Genomic DNA, 25,311 nt, shown 5'->3' with positions numbered 1-25,311 from the left:
TGCCCGAGGTTGAAGACGAGGGCGAAGACGGCGTTCGGCGGCGTTTGGAGTCGCGTGGGTCAGCGGAGAGGTCCAGGGCGACGAGGCGGAGCTATTGGGCTCGTTGGAGGGGCGAGGGGGTGGCTCTGGTGGCGTCTACGGTGAACGGCGGTGAGGCTCGCGCTCGGCCATCGCGGGAGATGGTGAGGGAGACGAGGGGGAGAGTGAGGGAGGATGAGAGGGGGATGTGGGGGTCGTGTGGCATCCCTGGACGTCTCCAGGGCATCGGCAGAAGCAGGAGGTGGCCCGCATGTGGCCGCGGGCGCCGGCCACGCGCTCCTCGTCCTTCTGGCGGGAGGACGATGACGACTGGCAAGCCAGTCGGCTGGGCCGAGCCAGGTGGGCTGGGCCAGCACAGGTAAGGCCCAGGTGGCTTCCCTCTCTCTCTTTTTTTTCTGATTGTTTCTGTTTTTCTATTTAACTGCAACTGTTGGGCTTTATTAAAAATACTAAAACGTTTCCAAAAACCCTGAAAATAATTGTGGGCTCTGGTTAGAATATATCCAACAACAAACATTTATTTCCAGAATTATTTGAGCATTTAAATTATTTTATAGCATTTAAATGCCCAAATTCAAATACTTATGGTTTAATTCAATGACCTTCTCTTGACCTAGAAAATTGTGCGCCAATTTTTCCAGAGGTTCTAATCCAAGACAAAGAGGGTGAACTTTTTAGAAGGGCATTTCAGGTTCATTGAAAATAATTTTAGTAAACCCTAGTTGTTTCCAGGGGGTGTTGGGGGTTTCTGCCTTCCCCATTTCAAATTTAAGAGGAATTTAAACATGATGCACACTATAATGCTTGAACTAGCTAGGGTGTGACACCGGTGAAGGGGGGAAACATCCCGGAAAATATCCCCGGTGTTTTGCGTTTTCGGACAGATGAATCGGAGGGGGAAAGTTGCGTGTTCGCTATGCTATGGATGCGTGGCGGACGAACGGGCTGCATAATCGGATTCGTCTCGTCGTTCTGAGCAACTTTCATGTATAAAGTATTTTCATCCGAGTTATGGATTAAAAGATATGATTTTCTAAAGATTTAAATCATTTTCTGATTTTAATTAGTTATTTAATTCTAACATTATCCAAAACAGTGAATGATGACGCAGGCATGACATCAGAGTGATGTCAGCAGGTCAACTGGTCGGTTGACCAGTCAAACTAGACAGGTGGGTCAAGTGGGACCCACATGTCATTGTCAGGGGGCAATAATAGGGGGGGTTTAGACTAACTAAATAGGTTAATTAGTGGGTGGGCCCTATCAGTCAGTGTCTAATTAGGTTTTAGTTAATTAACTTGATTAATTAGCAGTTTATATATTTGTTTTTATTTGTTTTATGGCATGGGGCCCGCATGTTAGTGGCAGTAGCTGCCACGTCAGAAGTTGACTTCGGTCAACGTGGCCAGTTGGGGCCCCCAGGCCCACAGGCAGCGACCCAAGGGTGGGGCTCGCCTAGCCACATCGGCGGACGGCGCCCGAACGACGCCGGCGAGGCAAAACGCGGCGGCGCGGCTCGGGAGGTGGCCGGAAATCCGCGGTGGTGGTCCGTTTCGAGCGCGGGAGGTAGCATTCGAACGAGTGCGGTGAGCCGCATCTAGTGGTGGCGGTGGTGTGGCCGGAGACGCACCGGAGCGGCGACGGCGAACAGAGAGGCGGACGCCGGAGTTCGGCCATGAGAGGGATGGGCGATGCGGCACGCTATTTGGCAAACAGAAGGGCGGGGCGAGGCCTACGTGCGCATGCGAGCACAACTGCACAAGCCCGGGACCAAAAGGGTCACCGGACGGCTGCCGGTGACGAGCGCATGCGACGACGCATTCGGGTTCTCGACGAGCATGGCGCTAGGGGGCACGAGAAGGCTCGCGCGCGCACGTTGGGCTCCTGGGAACCTCACGAGCTCGACGACGAGCTTGGACGCGAGCTGCGGCAACGGTGGCCACTGCGACGAGCTTCACCATGGCGGCGGGGCAGCACCAATGGCGACGGTAACTAGGGGGGCGAGATCGACGACGCTAGCATAGGGGAAAGGTCGGGGAGCTTACGTAGGAGCACACGGTGGCTCGTTGGAAGGTTAGGAGCAGCAGGGCGCCGGAATCGCAGAGGAACGCCGGTGGCTGCCGAGGAAGAAGAAGCTGGCGTCGGAGTCGATGCAGGGGCGCCGAGCTCGAGGGGCTGGTCGTGGGCGAAGGAGAGGTTGGCGACGGAGCCCTTGGCGCGGTCCTAGGTGAAGGGGACGGCGGAGAGCGCGTTGACGGTGTCGGCCATGGCGACTGCGGTGGTGGCCGTGGTGGATCTGGGCGAGGAGGATCTGGTGGGAGGGCACATGAACCGAGGAAGAGAGCGGGGCGAGTGGGAGGAGGGATCAAGGAGGCGAGGGCGTGGCGGCCTTATCTCCTCCCGGCGTCGGTGCCGGCGAGGCGGTCAGGCGGGGACTCGCCCCTGTTCCGACCCGGGTCGGGGGAACAGAGAAGGGAGACGAGGCAGGGGGGTTGGGCCGGCTGATGGCTATGGGCCAGGTGGGCCGGCCGGCCTGTGAGCTGGGCCGCCTGGTCCAGGGGGCTTCCTTTTTTGTTTTTTGTAATTTCTTTCTTTTATTTATTTTCCTTTTCTGTTTTATTTAATTTAGAGCATTTAAGTATATTGTAAAATTGTGTTTACTACACCATAAATACCAGTGCAATATTTGGCACTGACCGAACATTTTTGTTTCAACTTTTAAAAACTTTTGTTGTTTGCCATTTTTCTGAATTGATTTTTGAATCGGTTTGAACTAACGAAAGTTTAGCAACAGTAATCACAGATGACATGGCATCATTAGGAGAGTTTTACTGTAGCCTAATTATCCGGGCGTTACAAATCTCCTCCACTACAAGAAATCTCGTCCCGGGATTTTAGGAGGTAGAAGGAAACAGTGCGGGGTATTCATCACGCAGGCGGTCCTCGCGTTCCCAAGTGGCTTCGTCTTCAGAGTGATTCGACCACTCGACTTTGAGGAACTTGATCGCCTTCTGACGTGTGCGGCGTTCAGCTTGGTCGAGAATGCGTACCGGATGCTCTTTATAGGAGAGGTCCTGTTGCAATTCGAGCACTTCATGATCCACTGCTCGGATTGGATCCTTGAAGCAACGGCGGAGTTGTGACACATGGAACACATCGTGAACCTGAGAAAGGTTCGGTGGAAGCTCCAGTTGATATGCCACTTTTCCACGCCTTTCGAGAATAGTGAAGGGACCGATATAGCGAGGAGCTAGCTTGCCCTTGATCCCGAAGCGGTGAGCACCCTTCATTGGTGTAACTCGAAGATAAGCCTTTTCGCCAGGTTGATAGACCATGTCTTTGTGATGATGGTCATACTGACTTTTCTGATGTGACTGAGCAGTCTTGAGATTCTCGTGTATAATGCGAACTTGTTCTTTGGCCTATTGGATAATATCTGGACCGAAGAGTGGACGTTCCCCAGTTTCTGACCAGTTCAGAGGGGTTCGACACTTTCGTCCATATAGCACTTCGAAGGGGGACATCTTCAGACTAGCTTGATAGCTATTATTATAAGAGAACTCGGCATATGGAAGAGATTCCTCCCATTTCTTGCCGAAGGAAATTACACAAGCTCGAAGCATGTCTTCGAGAACTTGGTTGACATGTTCAACCTGTCCTTGCGACCGAGGATGAAACGCCGTACTGAACGACAGATGAGTTTCCATAGCTTCTTGGAAACTTGCCCAAAATCTTGAAGTGAATAAGATGCCATGGTCTGAACTGATAACCAATGGAATACCGTGAAGTGAAACAATTCTGGACATGTAGAGAGTAGCAAGCTGACTAGCAGTGATTGTCTCTTTGACCGCCAGAAAATGTGCAACTTTAGAAAGTCGTTCAATGACGACAAGAATAGCATCATTACCTTTCTGCGATTTGGGAAATCCAGTGACGAAGTCCATTTCAACATGGTCCCATTTCCATTCAGGAATAGAGATAGGTTGCAGAGTTCCAGTAGGCCTTTGATGCTCTGCTTTGATACGGCGGCAAACGTCACACTCAGCAACATAACGAGCAATATCCTGCTTCATATTAGACCACCAGAATCTTTGATGGATGTCTTGGTACATCTTTGTACTACCAGGATGAATAGACAGAGGCGTATCATGAGCTTCTTTCATAACCCTTTTAGTCTTATCCAGGTTTTTCTTCAAACATGGTACCACTAGGCGGCCTTTGAAGTACAGGGCGCCATCATCGGCGATAGTGAAGAACGAGGGCTTTCCTTCTGCTAGATGGCGTTTAATCTTATGGACTTCAGAGTCATAACCTTGAATAGTCTTTATACCAGCTACGAGATCTGGTATGACAGCCAGGGTATTTAGAGAACCCTTAGTAACAACAAGAAGATTCATCTTTCAGAACTCTGGGGAGGGGGAGTGAGTGCTCCAGGAGGAACAATATGAAGGTTCAGCTTTCTAAATTCTTCGACAAGCGAGGGCTAAACTTTTTGAACCTGGAGGTGATTGCAGTAAGACTTGCGGCTCAAGGCATCAGCCATTACATTAGCCTTGCCAGGGGTATAGGATATACCCACGTCAAAGTCTGCAACAGTCTCCATCCATCTCTGCTGACGGAGGTTCAGATCTGGCTGAGTAAACAGATACTTCAGACTTTGGTGGTCGGTGAAGATCTCGCAACGATTACCGAGAAGGTAATGTCGCCACTACTTCAGTGCATGAATGACAGCAGCAAGCTCGAGGTCGTGAACTGGGTAGTTTTCTTCGTGAGGGCGCGGTTGACGAGAGGCATAAGCAATCACTCTGCGCTCTTGCATTAGGACACAGCCTAATCCTTGAAGGGAAGCGTCGCAGTAAATGACGAAGTCCTTCTTAGTATCAGGTGGAGCAAGCACTGGGGTAGAAGTCAACTTGTCTTTGAGTTCCTGGAAACTTTCCTGACACTTGTCTGTCCATTCGAACTTGACACCCTTATGCAACAGATCAGTCAGAGGACTGGCAATCTTGGAGAAGTTCTCGACGAATCGACAACAATAGCTAGCGAGACCGAGAAAACTTCAGACTTGCTTGACATTCTTCGGAGGAGTCCAATCGAGAATAGCCTGAACTCATTCAGGGTTGATGGCAATACCATCCTTGGAGATGACATGCCCAAGATAGGTTACTTCGGGGAGCCAGAATTCACACTTGGAATACTTAGCATACAGTTGATGCTCTCGAAGCTTTTCTAGCACAAGACAAAGATGTTTAGCATGTTCTTCCTTGTTCTTGGAAAATACAAGGATATTGTCCAAATAAACCACGACGAACTTGTCGAGGTAATCCATGAATATATAGTTCATCAGACGAGAGAAGGTGGCTGGAGCATTCGTTAAGCCGAATGACATGACGGTGTACTCGTATGATCCATACCGAGTCACGAAGGCGGTTTTTGGGATATCCCCTTCACGAACACGGATCTGGTGGTAACCCAACATCAAGTAGAGTTTGGAGAACACTGATGAGCCAGCCAGTTGATCATAAAGATCATTGACCCGAGGAAGAGGATATTTATTCTGAATGGTAGCTTGGTTTATAGGACGGTAGTCTTGGACTAATCGGTTTGTCCCATCCTTCTTCTTAACAAAGAGAGAAGGTGCTCCCCAAGGAGAGCAACTTGGGCGAATGAAACCTTTGACAAGAGATTTGTCGATTTCCTCCTTAAGCTCAATGAGTTCATGCGGCGGCATCTTGTAGGGTCGTTTAGCTATAGGGGTGGTGCCGGGTTTCAAGTCCATGATGAATTCGACAGCTCTAGCAGGGGGAATCCCTGGAAGTTCTTCTGGGAAGACATCTTGGAATTTACGAACGATGGGAATGTTTTCAATGCCCTCGAGTGGTGCAGCGTTCAACGCATTCAAGGCATAAAGACGTGCCTCGGCGTTCTGAACTAGATGAGCTTGGTAAGCAATTATTTCATCAGAAGGGTGTAGCAGATGGACGACCTTAGTGGCGCAAACTATAGAAGAAGTATGCGCTTTCACCCAATCCATTCCCGGAATGAGGTCGATGCTACAGGACTTCAGTACGATGGGAGAGGCAAGGAATTCCAGTCCTTCAATTTCAACGGGAACGTTGTGACTAACCATAGAGGTTTGACACTGGCCCGTAGGAGTGTGTACCACAATCGTTGTGTTCATCTCTTCGTATTTAATGCCATGCATGAATGCAAACTCAGCTGATATAAATGAGTGCGATGCTCCTGTATCAAATAAAACAGATGCTGGTACTGAATTTACGAGGAGTGTACCCATCACAGTAGCAGGCTGGTCTAGAACTTCATTGAGATCAACTTGGTTGGCATGAACACGACCATAAGACTTGGCATTGTTATTGTGGGGCTGGTTGCTTCCACGACCAGTTGCTGGGAGGGCCAGTTGATTCTGGTTCTGGTTGCATTCCCTAGCACGGTGTCCTGGTTGACCACACCTGAAGCACAGACCATTATTGGGAGTGGGAACAGGAGCTTATGGTGGTGGAGCTGGAAGTCTTGGCTGCCTAGTTGGTGGAGTAGGCAGACGAGGTGCAGCATAGGACTGCCTTGGGGCAGGTGCAGTTGGCTGGTACATGCTATTGGGAATCCATATCTTACGCTTCTACGAGGACGGGCCCGAAGATGAGTCCGTGTCACGGTTGCGCCTGTGAGAGCCCTGGTATTCCTGTAGACCAGTTTCAACATTGATGGCCTTATTCACCAGGGTGGCGAAATCAGCAAAGTCATGCACTAGAAGTGCGAGCTTGATGTCATCTTGAAGGCCATCACGGAACTTCTCCTATCTGCGTGCATCAGTTGCAATGTCCTCTTCAGCATAGCGGGACAAGTCCAGAAACTCCTGCTGATAAGCTTCCACAGTTTTGTTGCCTTGGGTGAGGTTGCGGAACTCACGCTTCTTCTGGTCCATGACTCCCTGAGGAATGAAGCGAGCACGGAAGGCAGCTTGGAAGTCTGGCTAGGTGATGATTGTTCCAGCTGGCAGAGTACGCATGTGGCTGTCCCACCATTGAGCTGCGGGTCCTTTCAGGAAGAAGGAAGCAAAGGTGACATAGCTGGCAGGGGCTACATCAGCAGACTCCATCTCATAGGTGATGTCACGGAGCCAGTCATCAGCATCCAGAGGCTGAGTTGAGCTGCGGTACATGGTTGGGTTGAGGCGCATGAAATCCTGCAGAGTCACTTGGGTTGGCTGCTGGTTCATATTGGGGCGAGGAAACTGAGCCATAATATTCTCCATGAACTGGCGATTCAGCTCAAACTGTTGCATCATCCCAGCCATGTACTCAGGCGGTGGTGGGGCATTGCCACCACGACCACGACCACCTGGTCTAACCATCCTGCTAATATATAGCAGGGGTAGTTCAGCATTGAGAAATTTGCAAAGACAAGAATCATTCATGATGAAACATGCACAACGAAAGCAGCATGATAGATAGTACATAGTAGTCGACATATCTTACAAAAGAGATCATGCATAGAGTTCAGTACACAGAGTTCAGTACATAGACTAAGACATCATAGGCGGCACGCAGGCTCGCGGCGAATGCATCTAACACTAACAAGCAAGTCTACATCAGTCCCACGCGGTACTGCGGAGGTAGGTGTAGCCCGACAGCTAGTAGTGACGCGAAGGGAAGACCTCCACGCGAGTAGCCTAGGGTCCGCGGATACTCTGGTGCGGAACCCGATGCGCAGGTGGCAGGAGAGGACCAAGCGCGGGAGAGTAGCCTCCCACATCTGGCTAGCCGACGCCCTGGGGCATCACGGTCCTAGCAGGGTAGATCGCATAACGCGATAGATCACCAGATCGGACAGAGGGGTGCAACAGCGTCAGAGCACAATACAGGTGCTGACGGGTGGTGTACAACTCGTGGCGAAGAGCTCGGTTAGCTCTATCCAGCCCATCAGCATGCAGAACCAGGTTCTAATGGTAGAAGGGCTCTCGGGTGACAGTGGAGTAGGCCGCAGTGTAGTAACCCTCCGCACCAACATCGGATGCGATAGCAATGTGCCTGAAGGGGGAGGTGTCCAACTTCTGATACTCTCCACGAAGACGTGTCAGAGCAGCATAAGCAGCATCGTGGACCGCCATATCGATAGTCACTCCAACACCATGAGCAGTGTGCAGCACGGTAGTGGAGTCATACTCCCGAGAGTAGAGGTGGACGATGGCACGGTACTGCTCCTGGTTGAAGTCCTGATACTCCTCATAGACGGTGTACTCAGGGTGCCAGCGATAACCCAGATAGGTCATCATCTCAACCAACACAGCAGGTGATCTTGAGGCACCAATGGCCGTCGTGTGGCGCACGACCTGCCTCCTGGGTTCCATCTGAAAACAAAGATGTTTTCACAGGAGTCAAATGACAATGTGGATAATGTTCAAATACTACTCTAAAGAATAACTAGGGCTTATTTAACTTTGGGGTGAACGTGGTCACGGGATCCTAATATTAGAGTTAGTAAAATCGTTTAACCCGAGTAGGAGAGAGTTCAAAGTCCCAGAGTAAGGATCGAGGAGTAAAAGATCCTAATACCACCCAGATGGCAACGTGGGCCCGTAAGGCACACAACCATGTTAGTAAAAATTTTGTAATGTCTAGACTCAACTTCGGCCAAGGAGTGTGGAAGGGGGATTCCTACAGGCAGTCGGCTCTGATACCAACTTGTGACGCCCTCGATTCAATCGTACACTAATCATACACACAAACGTGTACGATCAAGATCAGGGACTCACGGGAAGATATCACAACACAACTCTACAAATAAAATAAGTCATACAAGCATCATATTACAAGCCAGGGGCCTCGAGGGCTTGAATACAAGAGCTCGATCATAGACGAGTCAGCGAAAGCAACAATATCTGAGTATAGACATAAGTTAAACAAGTTTTCCTTAAGAAGGCTAGCACAAACTGAGATACAGATCGAAAGAGGCGCAGGCCTCCTGCCTGGGATCCACCTAAACTACTCCTGGTCGTCGTCAGCGGGCTGCACGTAGTAGTAGGCACCTCCTGAGTAGTAGTAGTCTTCGTCGACGGTGGCGTCTGGCTCCTGGGCTCCAACGTTTGGTCGCAACAATCGAGAATAGAAAGGGGGAAAAGGGGAGCAAAGCAACCGTGAGTACTCATCCAAAGTACTCGCAAGCAAGGAGCTACACTACATATGTATGCATTGGTATCAAATGGAAAAGGCTATCATATGTGGACTGAACTGCAGAATGCCGGAATAAGAGGGGGATAGCTAGTCCTATCAAAGACTACGCTTCTGGTAACCTCCATCTTGCAGCAGGAGAAGAGAGTAGATGGTAAGTTCACCAAGTAACATCGCATAGCATAACCCTAACCGATGATCCTCCCCTCGTCGCCCTATGAGAGAGCGATCACCGGGTTGTATCTGGCACTTGGAAGGGTATGTTTTATTAAGTATCCGGTTCTAGTTGTCATAAGGTCAAGGTACAACTCCAAGTCGTCCTGTTACCGAAGATCACGGCTATTCGAATAGATTAACTTCCCTGCAGGGGTGCACCACATAACCCAACGCGCTCGATCCCATTTGGCCGGACACACTTTCCTGGGTCATGCCCGGCCTCGGAAGATCAACACGTCGCAGCCCTACCTAGGCACAACAGAGAGGTCAGCACGCCGGTCTAAATCCTATGGCGCAGGGGTCTGGGCCCATCGCCCTTTGCACACCTGCACGTTGCGAACGCGGCCAGTGAGCAGACCTAGCCTCCCTTATACAAGAGTAGGCGTTCCAGTCCAACCCGGCGCGCGCCACTCAATCGCTGACGTCACGAAGGCTTCGGCTGATACCACGACGCCGAGTGCTCATAACTGTCCCCGCGTAGATGGTTAGTGCGTATAGGCCAGTGGCCAGACTCAGATCAAATACCAAGATCTCGTTAAACATGTTATCTTGAAATAACCGCGAACGCCGACCAGGGACAGGCCCACCTCTCTCCTAGGTGGTCTCAACCTACCCTGTCGCTTCGCCACAAAGATCCACTCGCGACTACTCCTACGAGCCAACCCGTCTTTTAGTCATCACATGTATCATGTATAAAGTATATAGCAAATACCCGTGATCACCTCCCGAGTGATCACGGCCTGATAGTATAGCATGGCAGACGGACAAGAATGTAGGGCCACTGATGATAAACTAGCATCCTATACTAAGCATTAGGATTGCAGGTAAAGGTAACAACAGTAGTAGCAAGGACAGGCTATGCATCAGGATAGGATTAACGGAAAGCAGTAACATGCTACACTACTCTAATGCAAGAAGTATAGAGAGTAGAGTAGGCGATATCTGGTGATCAAGGAGGGGCTTGCCTGGTTGCTCTGGCAAGAGAGAGGGGTCGTCAACTCCGTAGTCGTACTGGGTAGCAGCGGCATCGGTCTCGGTGTCTAGTGAGAGAAGAGGGGGAAGAAACAATAAATATAATGCAAACAAATGCATGGCGATGCATGACATGGCAAGTAGCGGTGCTAGGGGTGCCCTAACGCGGTATGAGGTGATACCGGTGAAGGGGGGAAACATCCGGGAAAATATCCCCGGTGTTTTGTGTTTTCGGACAGATGAATCGGAGGGGGAAAGTTGCATGTTCGCTATGCTAGGGATGCGTGGCGGACGAATGGGCTGCGTAACCAGATTTGTCTCGTCGTTCTGAGCAACTTTCATGTATAAAGTATTTTCATCCGAGTTACAGATTAAAAGATATGATTTTCTAAAGATTTAAATCATTTTCTGATTTTAATTAGTTATTTAATTCTAACATTATCCAAAACAGTGAATGATGACGCAGGCATGACATCAGAGTGATGTCAGCAGGTCAACTGGTCGGTTGACCAGTCAAACCAGACAGGTGGGTCCAGTGGGACCCACATGTCATTGTCAGGCGGCAATAATAGGGGGGTTTAGACTAACTAAATATGTTAATTAGTGGGTGGGCCCTAGCAGTCAGTGTCTAATTAGGTTTTAGTTAATTAACTTGATTAATTAGCAGTTTCTATATTTGTTTTTATTTGTTTTATGGCATGGGGCCCGCATGTCAGTGGCAGTAGCTGCCACGTCAGCGAAGTTGACTTCGGTCAACATGGCCAGTTGGGGCCCCCAGGCCCACAGGCAGCGACCCAGGGGTGGGGCCCGCCTAGCCACGTCGGCGGATGGTGCCGGAACGACGCCGACGAGGCAAAACGCGGTGGCGCGGCTCGGGAGGTGGCCGGAAATCCGCGGTGGTGGTCCGTTTCGAGCGCGGGAGGTGGCGTTCGAATGAGTGCAATGAGCCGCATCTAGTGGTGACGGTGGTGTGGCCGGAGACGCACCGGAGCGGCGATGGCGAACAGAGAGGCGGACGCCGGAGTTCGGCCGTGAGAGGGATGGGCGATGCGGCGCGCTATTTGGCAAACAGAAGGGCGGGGCGAGGCCTACGTGTGCATGCGAGCACAACTGCACAAGCCAGGGACCAAAAGGGTCACCGGACGGGTGCCGGCGACGAGCGCGTGCGACGACGCGTTCGGGTTCTCGACGAGCACGGCGCTAGGGGGCACGGGAAGGCTCGCGCGCGCGTTGGGCTCCTGGGAACCTCACGAGCTCGACGACGACCTCGGACGCGAGCTGCGGCAACGGTGGCCACTGCGACGAGCTTCACCATGGCGGCGGGGCAGCACCAATGGCGACGGCAACTAGGGGGGCGAGATCGACGATGCTAGCATAGGGGAAAGGTCGGGGAGCTTATGTAGGAGCACACGGTGGCTCGTTGGAAGGTTAGGAGCAGCAGGGCGCCGGAATCGCAGAGGAACGCCGGTGGCTGCCGAGGAAGAAGAAGCTGGCGTCGGAGTCGATGCAGGGGCGCCGAGCTCGAGGGGCTGGTGGTGGGCGAAGGAGAGGTTGGCGACGGAGCCCTTTGCGCGGTCCTAGGTGAAGGGGACGGCGGAGAGCGCGTTGACGGTGTCGGCCATGGCGACTGCGGTGGTGGCCGTGGTGGATCTGGGCGAGGAGGATCTGGTGGGAGGGCACATGAACCGAGGGAGAGAGTGGGGCGAGTGGGAGGAGGGATCGAGGAGGCGAGGGCGTGGCGGCCTTATCTCCTCCCGGCGTCGGTGCCGGCGAGGTGGTTGGGCGGGGACTCGCCCCTGTTCCGACCCGGGTCGGGGGAACAGAGAAGGGAGACGAGGCAGGGGGGTTGGGCCGGCTGATGGCTATGGGCCAGGTGGGCCGGCCGGCCTGTGAGCTGGACCGCCTGGTCCAGGGGGGCTTCCTTTTTTGTTTTTTGTAATTTCTTTCTTTTATTTATTTTTCTTTTCTGTTTTATTTAATTTAGGGCATTTAAGTATATTTTAAAATTGTGTTTACTACACCATAAATACCAGTGCAATATTTGGCACTAACCGAACATTTTTGTTTCAACTTTTAAAAACTTTTGTTGTTTGCCATTTTTTTGAATTGATTTTTGAATCGGTTTGAACTAACGAAAGTTTAGCAACAGTAATCACAGATGACATGGCATCATTAGGAGAGTTTTACTGTAGCATAATTATCCGGGCGTTACAATCGAGAATGAGCGTGGCGAAAATGTAGACTACTCTCAGTATGAGCTCTTGGGATATCACGTGCGAGTGCAACGGAGGGCTGAAAGGGTTGCCCGTTTTGTTGCCTCCTATCATGCCATTCGACGTCCCGCAACGCATAATGATCTTCAGAAGGATCTCATTGAGGAGTGGTGGGCATGGAATGGACGACAAAGAGCATCATGATTTGTGCGTTCGTTATTGTATTATTGAACTATTTGTTGTGTTTAATTGCACTATTTGTTGTATTGAACGATAAACTGTTTGTTTAAGTTGTAATAAACGAAATTGAACTATTTATTTTTGTTTGTTTTGATCTTTTTGCTTCTATTTTCGAATGCATATGTTGTTTGTGCGAGTCGCGCGCTCTACATTTTAGCGCGGCTGCTGGAGCCAGCACTGCGCGCCGTGCCAAACCAGGCGATGCGCGCGCGGCATATCTATTTTTTGCGCGCGACGCGACCGGCGTTTGTTGGAGATGCTCTTAGTACTATTCGCTTTCATCGCCTAGCTCGCCCTCGCCCGACATGGTCACCTTGCTCAATCGATCTATTCAGGGGAAAACCAGCAGGTGTTGGTTCAGGGAAATATCTGAATACAACCCAATCTTGAATTTCATTGAATTCATTTGACAAATTAGTTGCAATTCTTTTGCTATAATGCCCTTTGCTTACGCTTATTACATTCGTATGGTAACATCTTGCATAAAGTAAATAACACAACAGTGGGAGATTCAGTTCTCCTCAACGCAGAGCTCGCACTCGGAATGATCGCGTGTATGCATGTCATCTAGAGCTCATCCGTATGAGACCCGTCCCTGACTGTGCTAGCATGTGGTGCCGACTTCGTTGGGTAGGACGCCTGCATGGCGATGCCACACTGCCCCTCTGCCTGCGACACCCCGCGCTGCATCCTGATGTAGCCTTTCTCACCCCAGTCCTCTCCCCACGAGTTCTTGACGATCCAGTATTTGGTGCCATCCCTGGTAGTGCCGTACCCGACGGCGGCGACGCCGTGGTCGAGATCCGTGCTGCATTCTCCGGTGAAGACGCCCTGCGTTCGTTGAGGGTGATCAGAGTTGTCACTCATCACTGAACATAGCATAGACAAGAACAAGGCATTTGTGATTGTGTATCAACTGCACGGAGTTGGATCGGATCACGTACCTCTGAGTAGAACTGGAAGTCGTTGCCGCTGGCGTCTATTGCCACGGACACGGGCTGGCCGGCGACGGCTTTCTGTAGAGCGGACTCGTCGTTGGCGGGGACGTCCTCGTAGCCGTCGATCGTCACGGCATGAGCCTTTTCCTGCAACATTTGGCATGCGATTTTTAAAATTTTGAGACAAGATTCTCGGCTAACGGCCGGAAGCCGGGGATTATTGTCACTCGCCTTTGCCTGGTCGCAGCTGCCCTGCTCGCCTTGGTACGGGTAGTTGGACTCGGTGGTAATCCCGTTCTTGTGGATGAACTGGAAGGCGTAGTCCATGAGGCCGCCGTCGCAGCCCTGGTTGTTGACGTTGTCGCAGTCCATGAGCTCCTGCTCCGACAGCGACACCAGCTTCCCCGTCCTGATCTTGTTGATGCCCTCCACCGCCACGATCGTCGAGAACGCCCAGCAGCTCCCTTATTTGAACAGTTTATGGCCTCCCACAGCAGAATGAATCACATAGTTTTTGACACATCCAACGGCCGAAAAGAAAGAAACTCATGAGTGTATGCACGTACCGCACTGCCCTTGGTCCTTGATGCCGGTGACGGCGCCCTTCTGCCGCCAGTCCACCGCCGGCGGCAGGTTGTTGGCGTCTTCGTACCTGAAGCTGCCGTCGCCCCGGCGGCCGCCGCTGAGGGAGAGGTGGTGCCGCACCCTGGACCCGGCGTACGTACGCCGGAACTCGTCCGTGGTCATGTCGGCGAACTTGTTGAGCGCCAGCCTGAAGGGCCTGTCCTTCTTGTTGCCCTCGTGGACGTACCGCGCGTTCTCCTTGAACACGTTGAACCGGCGCTCCTCCGCGTCGGCGCCGAGGCCCCCCCGCGACACCGTGTAGTGGCTCCTCCACCTCTCGTAGAGCCCCCGCAGGCTCTCCTCCGAGGCCAGGTCTTCCTCCCTGAACGGGATCCCCAGCGCCGGCGCCGGCGCCAGCGCCAGCGCGACCACCGCCGCGAGCAAGATGGACCTCCACATCGTGACCGTCGCTCTGGCTTACAACCTACTGTATGTGTGAGACTGAGACCGGTGTAAGAAATACAGAGCGAAGCGCGGCTTATATAGACGTTGGAGGGGTGATCGAGAGGCTTCAGTTGAGTTGGTTACGGTTTTGCATGGTGGATGGCGGCGAGATGATGGGATGGGACGGAGGTGAGCTGTGGCGGGAAGGAAGCCATGAACTTTTGGAGGATAGCTAGGGATAAGCCGCGGAATAAATGGAAAGGAAGGCTTTCAGATTGGTGGATGCAGTGCAGGAGTGTTGGAGTGGAACGCGAACTGGCCAAGCAGAGCACTCTGGTGTTGGCGTGGATCTAGTTGATCAGTTTCTGCATGCCACATTTGAGATAATCATATCATATGTCGAGGCTCTTTTATTTATTTTCTGTTCATGGAGGGAAAAGGATTGGTATGTGTGATGCGTAAGGCCGTTGCCGTAAAGGGGCTTTTTTAGTTCCGGTTCTAAGAGTTTGCTTTGGAGATGAGACGTTAGGGTTACACATGTCACGTCATAAGGAAAGAGCATATGCATTTGTTTCCTCCCCTTATCTCGCCTTCTCCCCCTATCGCCAATGGCACCGTCGCGTCGTCGCCCAGTTGCCCCTCCAGCAGAGGGCAGCTCCCGCTGGAAAGAAACACCGCGGTGGCGGCGTAGTTCCCGGCAGCGCCGACTGCCCATCGCAGACCTGTTGGCAATGCTTTTCCCTGGGTTGTTTGTGTAATCTCCTCGGCCGCATCCTCTCGAAGGCTTATCCATTGCATCATAAATAACATTTACATTCCTCCCGTCATCTTTTATGTCCTTTATTAATTGAATTTGTTCCAAATCATTTGTTTCACCCCTCCGTTACGTGTCTTTCACCCACACACGATAATTCTTGCAGATACCAAAATAGTCCACCTCATGTGCTACAGAAACACTCACATTAACACTCGCCTCTTGCTCATCACTGGAAGCGATATTGCACAGAGATTATACTTTCACCAGATTGCTTCAACTAAACATGTGCATCTGCATGACATCAGTTCCACATACAGGATGGATGCTTGTTTTTAACCAAGTGTAGCATAACAAAACATTTTCTTTGCTTCAGTATGCATTTCCTCTCTTCATCACCTTCTTTGTTTGAGTGCCTAGATTTTTTCCCCTTTTTTGCCTCGATTTTCATGAATGTCATTTTGATTACAAAATTTTGCATGCATGCAAAACACTAATCATTGTTTATTTTAAGAAATTCAGGATATTTCGAAAAAATATATTTTCTTTCATGTTTTACTGTTCATCCAAGCTCACGCGAGGCTCACAGACTCAGGTCCATAATTTTTTGAGGAAGGTGCTAGAGATGCTCAGGTGAAATTCAGGGAATAGGCTAATTAGACGAGGATGAAGTCTGATTTAAACCTTAAATTTGTAAAGCTTGTCGGAGATGAACCATCATCTTCAAATTCTTGAAGTCTATACCCTGTACTTCGTAATCCCGGTTGTTTATAGCCTTGACACTCTTTTAGGAGGGGATTTGACGATGTGCCAGGGAAACACTGCGATTGCTAACTTAGCTCGGATTGCATACTCCGCATGCATGCATGTTTTTTTTATTTGCATGGATTAATGGATGGTAGGCGAGTTGTAAAATTATGAATACAACTAAAAGAGTTTTCTGTAGCGGGGCGCCACCGGCGTCGGCTGCAAGGCCAACTCAGGGAAAAAAAAACTAAATATAAAGAAAGGTAAAAGGTCTCTAGCGCTAACACTTCCAATGGCAAGCGCTAATAACGAGCGTTAATAATGGGCTTTCCACAGATTAGAAACGAACGCCCAGCCATCTCGTACAGAGAGAAAAGAGCGGAGCGCTCGGTGCCTAAGTTGGCGTCGATGCCGGACCGTGCGCTGGGAATTAATATGGTAACTGCCGATCTATCAGGATTAGATTCCTAGCGCCCTCTTTTAGGCTGGTTATAGTGAGAAGTAACTTATACTAATGTTATGTATATGACACTAGTCTAAATTACTATCTCTGTAGTGTAAAGTAACATGGTAGTAGTGTTATAGATGACTTCATTTATTAGCTTATAAACTCATTTTTTCTCGGGAAGCGCTATGTTACAGTAACATATTATGTTACTCTAAACATCTCTCTCCTCATTAAATATATGCCACATAAGTAAAAAATTCTTAAAGTGCGCTATGTTACTACCTAAGTTACTCCCACTATGACTAGCCTTAGGTCCCGTTGGAGATGCCCTCAGAGTCATCGCGCCCCAGGCGGCCCAGTTCGTCCCACAATTTGTCTAGGTACCGAAACATGGATTCTCTGGTTGAACGGGAGTTCGTGGACGGCGTGCGCGGCTGGGCGGGGACGGGACGCCGGAGCGACGACCAGCACGCTCTCGCCTCCGAGACCGTTGCTTTCAAGACCAGTGTCCTGCACACGGGCTCAACACCGCATCCGAGACCGACGTCCTGTCTGTTTAGATACGACTTTAAGGTTAAAAATGACCAGGATTACAAAATACATGGTATGGAATTTAGGAATTTAAAGATGAGAGTTCATTTCAAACGAGCTCTACAAACTTAAGGTTTAAATCAGACTTCACTCGCATCTAAGCATCCCGTAGGCTTGATTACGACTACTACTCAGTAATCCGTGGAACAACCCACGTTTATTGCTGCGGGCTTCCTTGTCAATTGCGGCAGCCTCCCTCACTCCTCGCCCCACTCACGAGTTTCCCAGTCGAAGATGTCCAGCGCCCATGGCGGAGCCATAGACGTCCGCAGCGGCTACTGCGCCACAACCAAGTCATTCCGCAGCCTCCGCCCGCCGCTGCCGCTGCCGCCGGCGGACGTCCCGCTCACATTCCCGGCCTTCGCGCTGTCGATGCTGCCGTCCCCTCTCCCCGCCCACCCCGCGCTCCTCGACGCCGCCACCGGCGAGGCCGTCTCCTACCCGGCGTTCCTCTCCCAGGCGCGCGCGCTCGCGGCCGCCCTGCGCTCGCGCGCGCTCCCGCTCCCGCTCGGCCGCGGCGACGTGGCCTTCGTCCTCGCCCCCTCGCGGCTCGACGTGCCCGTGCTCTACTTCGCGCTCCTCGCCGTCGGCGTCGCCGTGTCCCCGGACAACCCGGCCCTCACCGCCCGCGAGGTGTCACGCCTCGTCTCCCTCTCCGGCGCGTCCGTCGCCTTCGCGGTATCCTCCACCGCCGGCACGCTGCCCGCTGACCTCCCCGTCGTCCTCCTCGACTCCCCGGCTTCTCCTTTAATGGACATGGATCATTGCATCGATGAATTTTCATTGATGTGGCCCGGTGGCTGTCTTCCAGTAGAACCTGTTGGAAACAAAACTAAAAAGAAAGCAAAATACTTTATTCCTTTTGAAGTTTTTCAAAAAAAAAAAAAGCACAAATGGTTAGCTCAAAAGTGATGAAAATATCTGTCTAGGTCGGTTGATGAAGCAAAGCACCACGCCCAAATTAACAAACTTAGCAGAGAGCATCATGTATACTCTCAAATCAAAAGTGGCGTGCATGTCAGGCAAGATATGAAACACGAGTGTGTAGCCTCGAACGTGCTTAATTGAAAAGGAGGTCTCACGTAAGGCAAGAAACTTACTAGTACAACTTTTATCGGACAAGGTTCAAAATGAAAGATAATACCGGCACTTATAGTTGATTTTTTTTGTCAAATCGAAAAGCAACTGAGCAGCTCGTGCAGATTTTTATAGGGTTGACAACATATTGTACATGTCACCACACTTGGGTTAAACCTCTGCGAAAAAAACACATGAAATGAAAAAATGATTCAGTATACAACAGAACAAATCCGAGAAAAGAAAAAGACATGAACTCTTTTTTCTCCTTCTCTTTGTTTCACTTTTAATAAAAACATGAAATATTTTTCAAACTCAACACTTCTTTTAATATTCGTGAGAATATTTCCAAATTTGTAATTATTTTTCCAAACGTGAATGTTTTTCAAATTTGTGAACATTTTCCAAATTCATGAACTTTTAAAATTCATCAAAAATGTAGTGATTATTTAAAAATCATGAACATTTTCAAATATTTGATTCTTTTCAAATTTGTGAACTCTTTCCTAATTTTTTTAAACTTTTACGATTTCACGAATGTTTCCAAATTCGTGAACAATTCTTGAATTAACGAAGTTTTACAAATTTTTGAAGATTTTTACATACTAAAAAGAATAAACCCATGAACATTTTTCAAACTACAGAACATTTTTCCAAATTGGGGAATATTTTCAAATTCACGAACATTTTTAAATTTTATTTTATTTTAAAAAATCTTCAAACTATTTTTGACCTTAGAATTTTTTGAATTTTATTTAGAAAACAGGGTGTAAATATTTTCCTGAACCAGCACCTGCTGATTTTCTTCTAAATAGATCAATTGAGCAAGGTGACCATGTCGGACGAGGGCGAGCTAGGCGAGGAAAGCGAACACTAACTAGGCTGTGCTCGGGTCCTAAAGGCTAAATACTTTCCGAGCACTGATCTTTTACATGCTGGGCCGAAGACTGGTTCATCGTTTACTTGGCAGAGTATTGTGGCTGGCCTTAATACTTTCAAAAGAGGATACATTTGGCGAATCGGATCAGGGGAGAATGTTGATATTTGGAGAGACCCTTGGATTCCTTCGAGTCCAGATAGGAGAGTTATAACACCTCGAGGTCATACAGTGATATCTAGAGTGGTAGAACTCATTGATCCGGTCACTACACAGTGGGTTGAGGAACTAATTCGGGATATCTTTTATCCTGTGGACACTACTAGGATTTTGCAGATTCCACTTAACTTTCAGGCGTTTGATGATTTCATAGCGTGGCACCTTACAAAACATGGTAGATTCATGGTCCGAAGCGCATACCATGAATAGTGGTCTCACAAGTACAGGAGCCAATTGTTGGGGAACATAGTAATTTCAAAAAAAATCCTACGCACACGTAAGATCATGGTGATGCATAGCAACGAGAGGGGAGAGTGTTGTCCACGTACCCTCGTAGACCGAAAGCGGAAGCGTTAGCACAACGCGGTTGATGTAGTTGTACGTCTTTACGATCCGACCGATCAAGTACCGGACGTACGACACCTCCGAGTTCAGCACACATTCAGCCCGATGACGTCCCTCGAACTCCGATCCAGCCGAGTGTTGAGGGAGAGTTTCGTCAGCACGACGGCGTGGTGACGATGATGATGTTCTACCGACACAGGGCTTCGCCTAAGCACCGCTACAGTATTATCGAGGTGGACTATGGTGGAGGGGGGCACCGCACACGGCTAAAAGATCAAACGATCAATTGTTGTGTCTATGGGGTGCCCCCTGCCCCCGTATATAAAGGAGCAAGGGGGGTGCGGCCGGCCTAGAGAGGGGCGCGCCAGGAGGAGTCCTACTCCTACCGGGAGTAGGACTCCCCCCTTTTCCTTGTTGGACTAGGAGAGAGAGGGGAAAGAGGTGGAGGAGAAGAAGGAAGGGGGGGGCGCCGCCCCCCTCTCCTTGTCCTATTCGGACTAGGGGGGAGGGGCGCGGCCCATGCCCTGGCCGCCTCTCATCTCTTTCCACCAAGGCTCACTAAGGCACATTAAGTCCCTGGGGGGTTCCGGTAACCTCCCGGTACTCCGGTAAAATCCCGATTTCACCCGGAACACCTCCGATATCCAAATATAGGCTTCCAATATATCAATCTTCATGTCTCGACCATTTCGAGACTCCTTGTCATGTCTGTGATCATATCCGGGACTCCGAAAAACCTTCGGTACATCAAAACATATAAACTCATAATATAATTGTCATCAAAACGTTAAGCGTGCGGATCCTACGGGTTCGAGAACTATGTAGACATGACCGAGACACGTCTCCGGTCAATAACCAATAGAGAAACCTGGATGTTCATATTGGCTCCCACATATTCTACGAAGATCTTTATCGGTCAGACCGCATAACAACATACGTTGTTCCCTTTGTCATCGGTATGTTACTTGCCCGAGATTCGATCGTCGGTATCTCAATACCTAGTTCAATCTCGTTACTGGCAAGTCTCTTTACTCGTTCCGTAATACATCATCCCGCAACTAACTCATCAGTTGCAATGCTTGCAAGGCTTAAATGATGTGCATTACCAAGAGGGCCCAGAGATACCTCTCCGACAATCGTAGTGACAAGTCCTAATCTCGAAATACGCCAACCCAACAAGTACCTTCGGAGACACCTGTGGAGCACCTTTATAATCACCCAGTTATGTTGTGACGTTTGGTAGCACACAAAGTGTTCCTCCGGTAAATGGGAGTTGCATAATCTCATAGTCATAGGAACATGTGTAAGTCATGAAGAAAGCAATAGCAACATACTAAATGATCGGGTGTTAAGCTAACGGAATGGGTCAAGTCAATCACATCATTCTCCTAATGGTGTGACCCCGTTAATCAAATGACAACCCAAGTCAATGGTTAGGAAACTTAACCATCTTTGATCAATGAGCTAGTCAAGTAGAGGCATACTAGTGACACTCTGTTTGTCTATGTATTCACACATGTATTATGTTTCCGGTTAATACAATTCTAGCATGAATAATAAACATTTATCATGATATAAGGAAATAAATAATAACTTTATTATTGCCTCTAGGGCATATTTCCATAGTTCATACGGTGTCATCTCCACGGATTTCGATGGTGTCCTATTTAACGTGAATGCAGCCATCTCTAAAGTATAACCCCAAAACGATAGCAATAAATCAGTAAGAGACATCATAGATCGCACCATATCTAATAAAGTACGATTACGACGTTCAGACACACCATTACGCTGTGGTGTTCCGGGTGGCGTGAGTTGCGAAACTATTCTGCATTGTTTCAAATGTAGACCAAACTCGTAACTCAAATATTCTCCTCCACGATCAGATCGTAGAAACTTTATTTTCTTGTTACGATGATTTTCAACTTCACTCTAAAATTCTTTAAACTTTTCAAATGTTTCAGACTTATGTTTCATTAAGTAGATATACCCATATCTGGTTAACGATATCCGCCACGAGCCTCAACATTCATTGGACCACATACATCTATATGTATGATTTCCAACAAATCCGTTGCTCTCTCCATAGTACCGGAGAACGGCGTTTTAGTCATCTTGCCCATGAGGCACGGTTCGCAAGTACCAAGTGATCCATAATCAAGTGGTTCCAAAAGTCCATCAGTATGGAGTTTCTTCATGCGCTTTACACCGATATGACCTAAATGGCAGTGCCACAAATAAGTTGCACTATCATTATCAACTCTGCATCTTTTGATTTCAACATTATGAATATGTGTATCACTACTATCGAGATTCATCAAAAATAGACCACTCTTCAAGGGTGCATGACCATAAAAGATATTACTCATATAAATAGAACAACCATTATTCTCTGATTTAAATGAATAACCGTCTCGCATCAAACAAGATCCAGATATAATGTTCATGCTCAACGATGGCACCAAATAACAATTATTTAGGTCTAATACTAATCCCGAAGGTAGATGTAGAGGTAGCGTGCCGACCGCGATCACATCGACTTTGGAACCATTTCCCACGCGCATCGTCACCTCGTCATTAGCCAATCTTCGCTTAATCCGTAGCCCCTGTTTTGAGTTGCAAATGTTAGAAACAGAACCAGTATCAAATACCCAGGTGCTACTGCGAGCATTAGTAAGGTACACATCAATAACATGTATATCACATATACCTTTGTTCACTTTGCCATCCTTCTTATCCGCCAAATACTTGGGGCAGTTCCGCTTCCAGTGACCAGTCTGCTTGCAGTAGAAGCACTCAGTCTCAGGCTTAGGTCCAGACTTGGGTTTCTTCTCCTGAGTAGCAACTTGTTTGTTGTTCTTCTTGAAGTTCCCTTTCTTCTTCCCTTTGCCCTTTTTCTTGAAACTGGTGGTCTTATTGACCATCAACACTTGATGCTCCTTCTTGATTTCTACCTCCGCGGCTTTTAGCATCGCGAAGAGCTCAGGAATAGTCTTATTCATCCCTTGCATATTATAGTTCATCATGAAGCTTTTGTAGCTTGGTGGCAGTGATTGAAGAACTCTGTCAATGACACTATCAACAGGAAGATTTACCCCCAGTTGAGTCAAGTGATTATGATACCCAGACATTTTGAGTATATGTTCACTGATAGAACTATTCTCCTCCATCTTGCATCTATAGAACTTATTGGAGACTTCATATTTCTCAATCCGGGAATTTGCTTGAAATATTAACTTCAACTCTTGGAACATCTCATATGCTCCATGACGTTCAAAACGTCGTTGAGGACCCGATTCTAAGCCGTAAAGCATGGCACACCGAACTATCGAGTAGTCATCAGCTTTGCTCTGCCAGACGTTCATAACATCCGGTGTTGCTCCTGCAGCAGGCTTGGCACTTAGCGGTGCTTCCAGGACGTAATTCTTCTGTGCAGCAATGAGGATAATCCTCAAGTTACGGACCCAGTCCATGTAATTGCTACCATCATCTTTCAACTTTGCTTTCTCAAGGAACGCATTAAAATTCAATGGAACAATAGCACGAGCCATCTATCTACAATCAAACATAGAGAAGCAAGATACTATCAGGTACTAAGTTCATGATAAATTTAAGTTCAGTTAATCATATTACTTAAGAACTCTCACTTAGAAAGATATCCCTCTAATCCTCTAAGTGATCACGTGATCCAAATCAACTAAACCATGTCCGATCATCACGTGAGATGGAGTAGTATTAATGGTGAACATCAATATGTTGATCATATCTACTATATGATTCACGCTCAACCTTTCGGTCTCCGTGTTCCGAGGCCATATCTGTTATATGCTAGGCTCGTCAAGTTTAACACGAGTATTCCGCGTGTGCAACTGTTTTGCACCCGTTGTATTTGAACGTAGAGCCTATCACACCCGATCATCACGTGGTGTCTCAGCACGAAGAACTTTTGCAACGGTGCATACTCAGGGAGAACACTTATACTTTGATAATTTAGTGAGGGATCATCTTATAATGCTACCGTCAACCAAAGCAAGATAAGATGCATAAAAGATAAACATCACATGCAATCATTATAAGTGATATGATATGGCCATCATCATCTTGTACTTGTGATCTCCATCTCCTAAGTACCGTCATGATCACCATCGTCACCAGCGCGACACGTTGATCTCCATCGTAGTATCGTTGTCGTCTCGCCAATCTTATGCTTCCACGACTATCGCTACCGCTTAGTGATAAAGTAAAGCATTACAGCGCGATCGTATTGCATATAATAAAGCGACAACCATATGGCTCCTGCCAGTTGCCGATAACTCGGTTACAAAACATGATCATCTCATACAATAAAATTTAGCATCATATCTTGACCATATCACATCACAACATGCCCTGCAAAAACAAGTTAGACGTCCTCTACTTTGTTGTTGCAAGTTTTACGTGGCTGCTACGGGCTTAGCAAGAACCGTTCTTACCTACGCATCAAAACCACAATGATAGTTTGTCAAGTTGGTGCTGTTTTAACCTTCGCAAGGACCGGGCGTAGCCACACTTGGTTCAACTAAAGTTGGAGAAACTGACACCCGCCAGCCACCTGTGTGCAAAGCACGTCGGTAGAACCAGTATCGCGTAAGCGTACGCGTAATGTCGGTCCGGACCGCTTCATCCAACAATACCGCCGAACCAAAGTATGACATGCTGGTAAGCAGTATGACTTATATCGCCCACAACTCACTTGTGTTCTACTCGTGCATAACATCAACGCATAAAACCTAGGCTCTGATGCCACTGTTAGGGAACATAGTAATTTCAGAAAATTTCCTATGCACACGCAAGATCATGGTGATGCATAGCAACGAGAGAGGAGAGTGTTTGTCTACGTACCCTCATATACCGGCAACGGAAGCGTTGACACAACATAGAGGAAGTAGTCGTACGTCTTCCCGATCCGACCGATCCAAGTACCGAACGTACGGCACCTCCGAGTTCTGCACACGTTCAACTCGGTGGCGTCCCTCGAGTTCCGATCCAGCAAAGTGTTGAGGGAGATTTTCGTCAACACGACGGCGTGATGATGGTGATGATGTTCTACCGACGCAGGGCTTCGCCTAAGCACCGCTATGATATGACCGAGGTGGAATATGGTGGAAGGGGGCACCGCACACGGCTAAGGAACGATCACGAAGATCAACTTGTGTGTCATGGGGTGCCCCCTTGCCCCCGTATATAAAGGAGGGAGAGGGGGAGGTGCGACCGGCCCAAGGGGTGCGCCTGGAGGAGTCCTACTCCCACCGGGAGTAGGACTCCCCCCTCTTGCCTTGTTGGAAAAGGAAGGGGGAAGGGAGAAAGAGGAAAGGGGGGCGCCCCCCCCTTCCTTGTCCTATTCGGACTAGGGGGAGGGGGCGCGCGGCCTGCCCTGGCCGGCCCTCCTCTTCTCCCTTA

The 25,311-nt window shown here is 49.0% G+C and overlaps 1 protein-coding gene across 2 annotated transcripts; it reads right to left on the bottom strand.

Annotated features, from left to right (window-relative positions):
* Nucleotides 1-13,280: 13,280 nt before the first annotated feature.
* LOC125553527 (cysteine endopeptidase RepA-like) lies at nt 13,281-14,868 on the bottom strand. 2 transcript variants are annotated; one of them, XM_048717296.2, is made up of 4 exons: nt 14,373-14,868; nt 14,038-14,270; nt 13,813-13,953; nt 13,281-13,699 (listed from the first exon to the last, which is right to left on the bottom strand). In XM_048717296.2, the coding sequence occupies exons 1-4, from the start codon at nt 14,827-14,829 to the stop codon at nt 13,436-13,438; spliced, it is 1,095 nt and encodes a 364-aa protein (XP_048573253.1). In that variant the 5' UTR covers nt 14,830-14,868; the 3' UTR covers nt 13,281-13,435. The 2 variants fall into 2 exon arrangements, with proteins under 2 accessions (XP_048573253.1, XP_048573252.1); XM_048717295.2 differs by having other exon boundaries at nt 13,813-14,270.
* Between the last annotated feature and the right edge of the window lie 10,443 nt (nt 14,869-25,311).

This window comes from Triticum urartu, chromosome 4A, assembly GCF_056163025.1.
Source record: "Triticum urartu cultivar PI428250 chromosome 4A, HENAU_Tu73, whole genome shotgun sequence".
NCBI classification, from domain to species: domain Eukaryota; kingdom Viridiplantae; phylum Streptophyta; class Magnoliopsida; order Poales; family Poaceae; genus Triticum; species Triticum urartu.
Note: the sequence above shows the minus strand (reverse complement) of the source record. Positions and strands in the feature narration are given on the sequence as shown.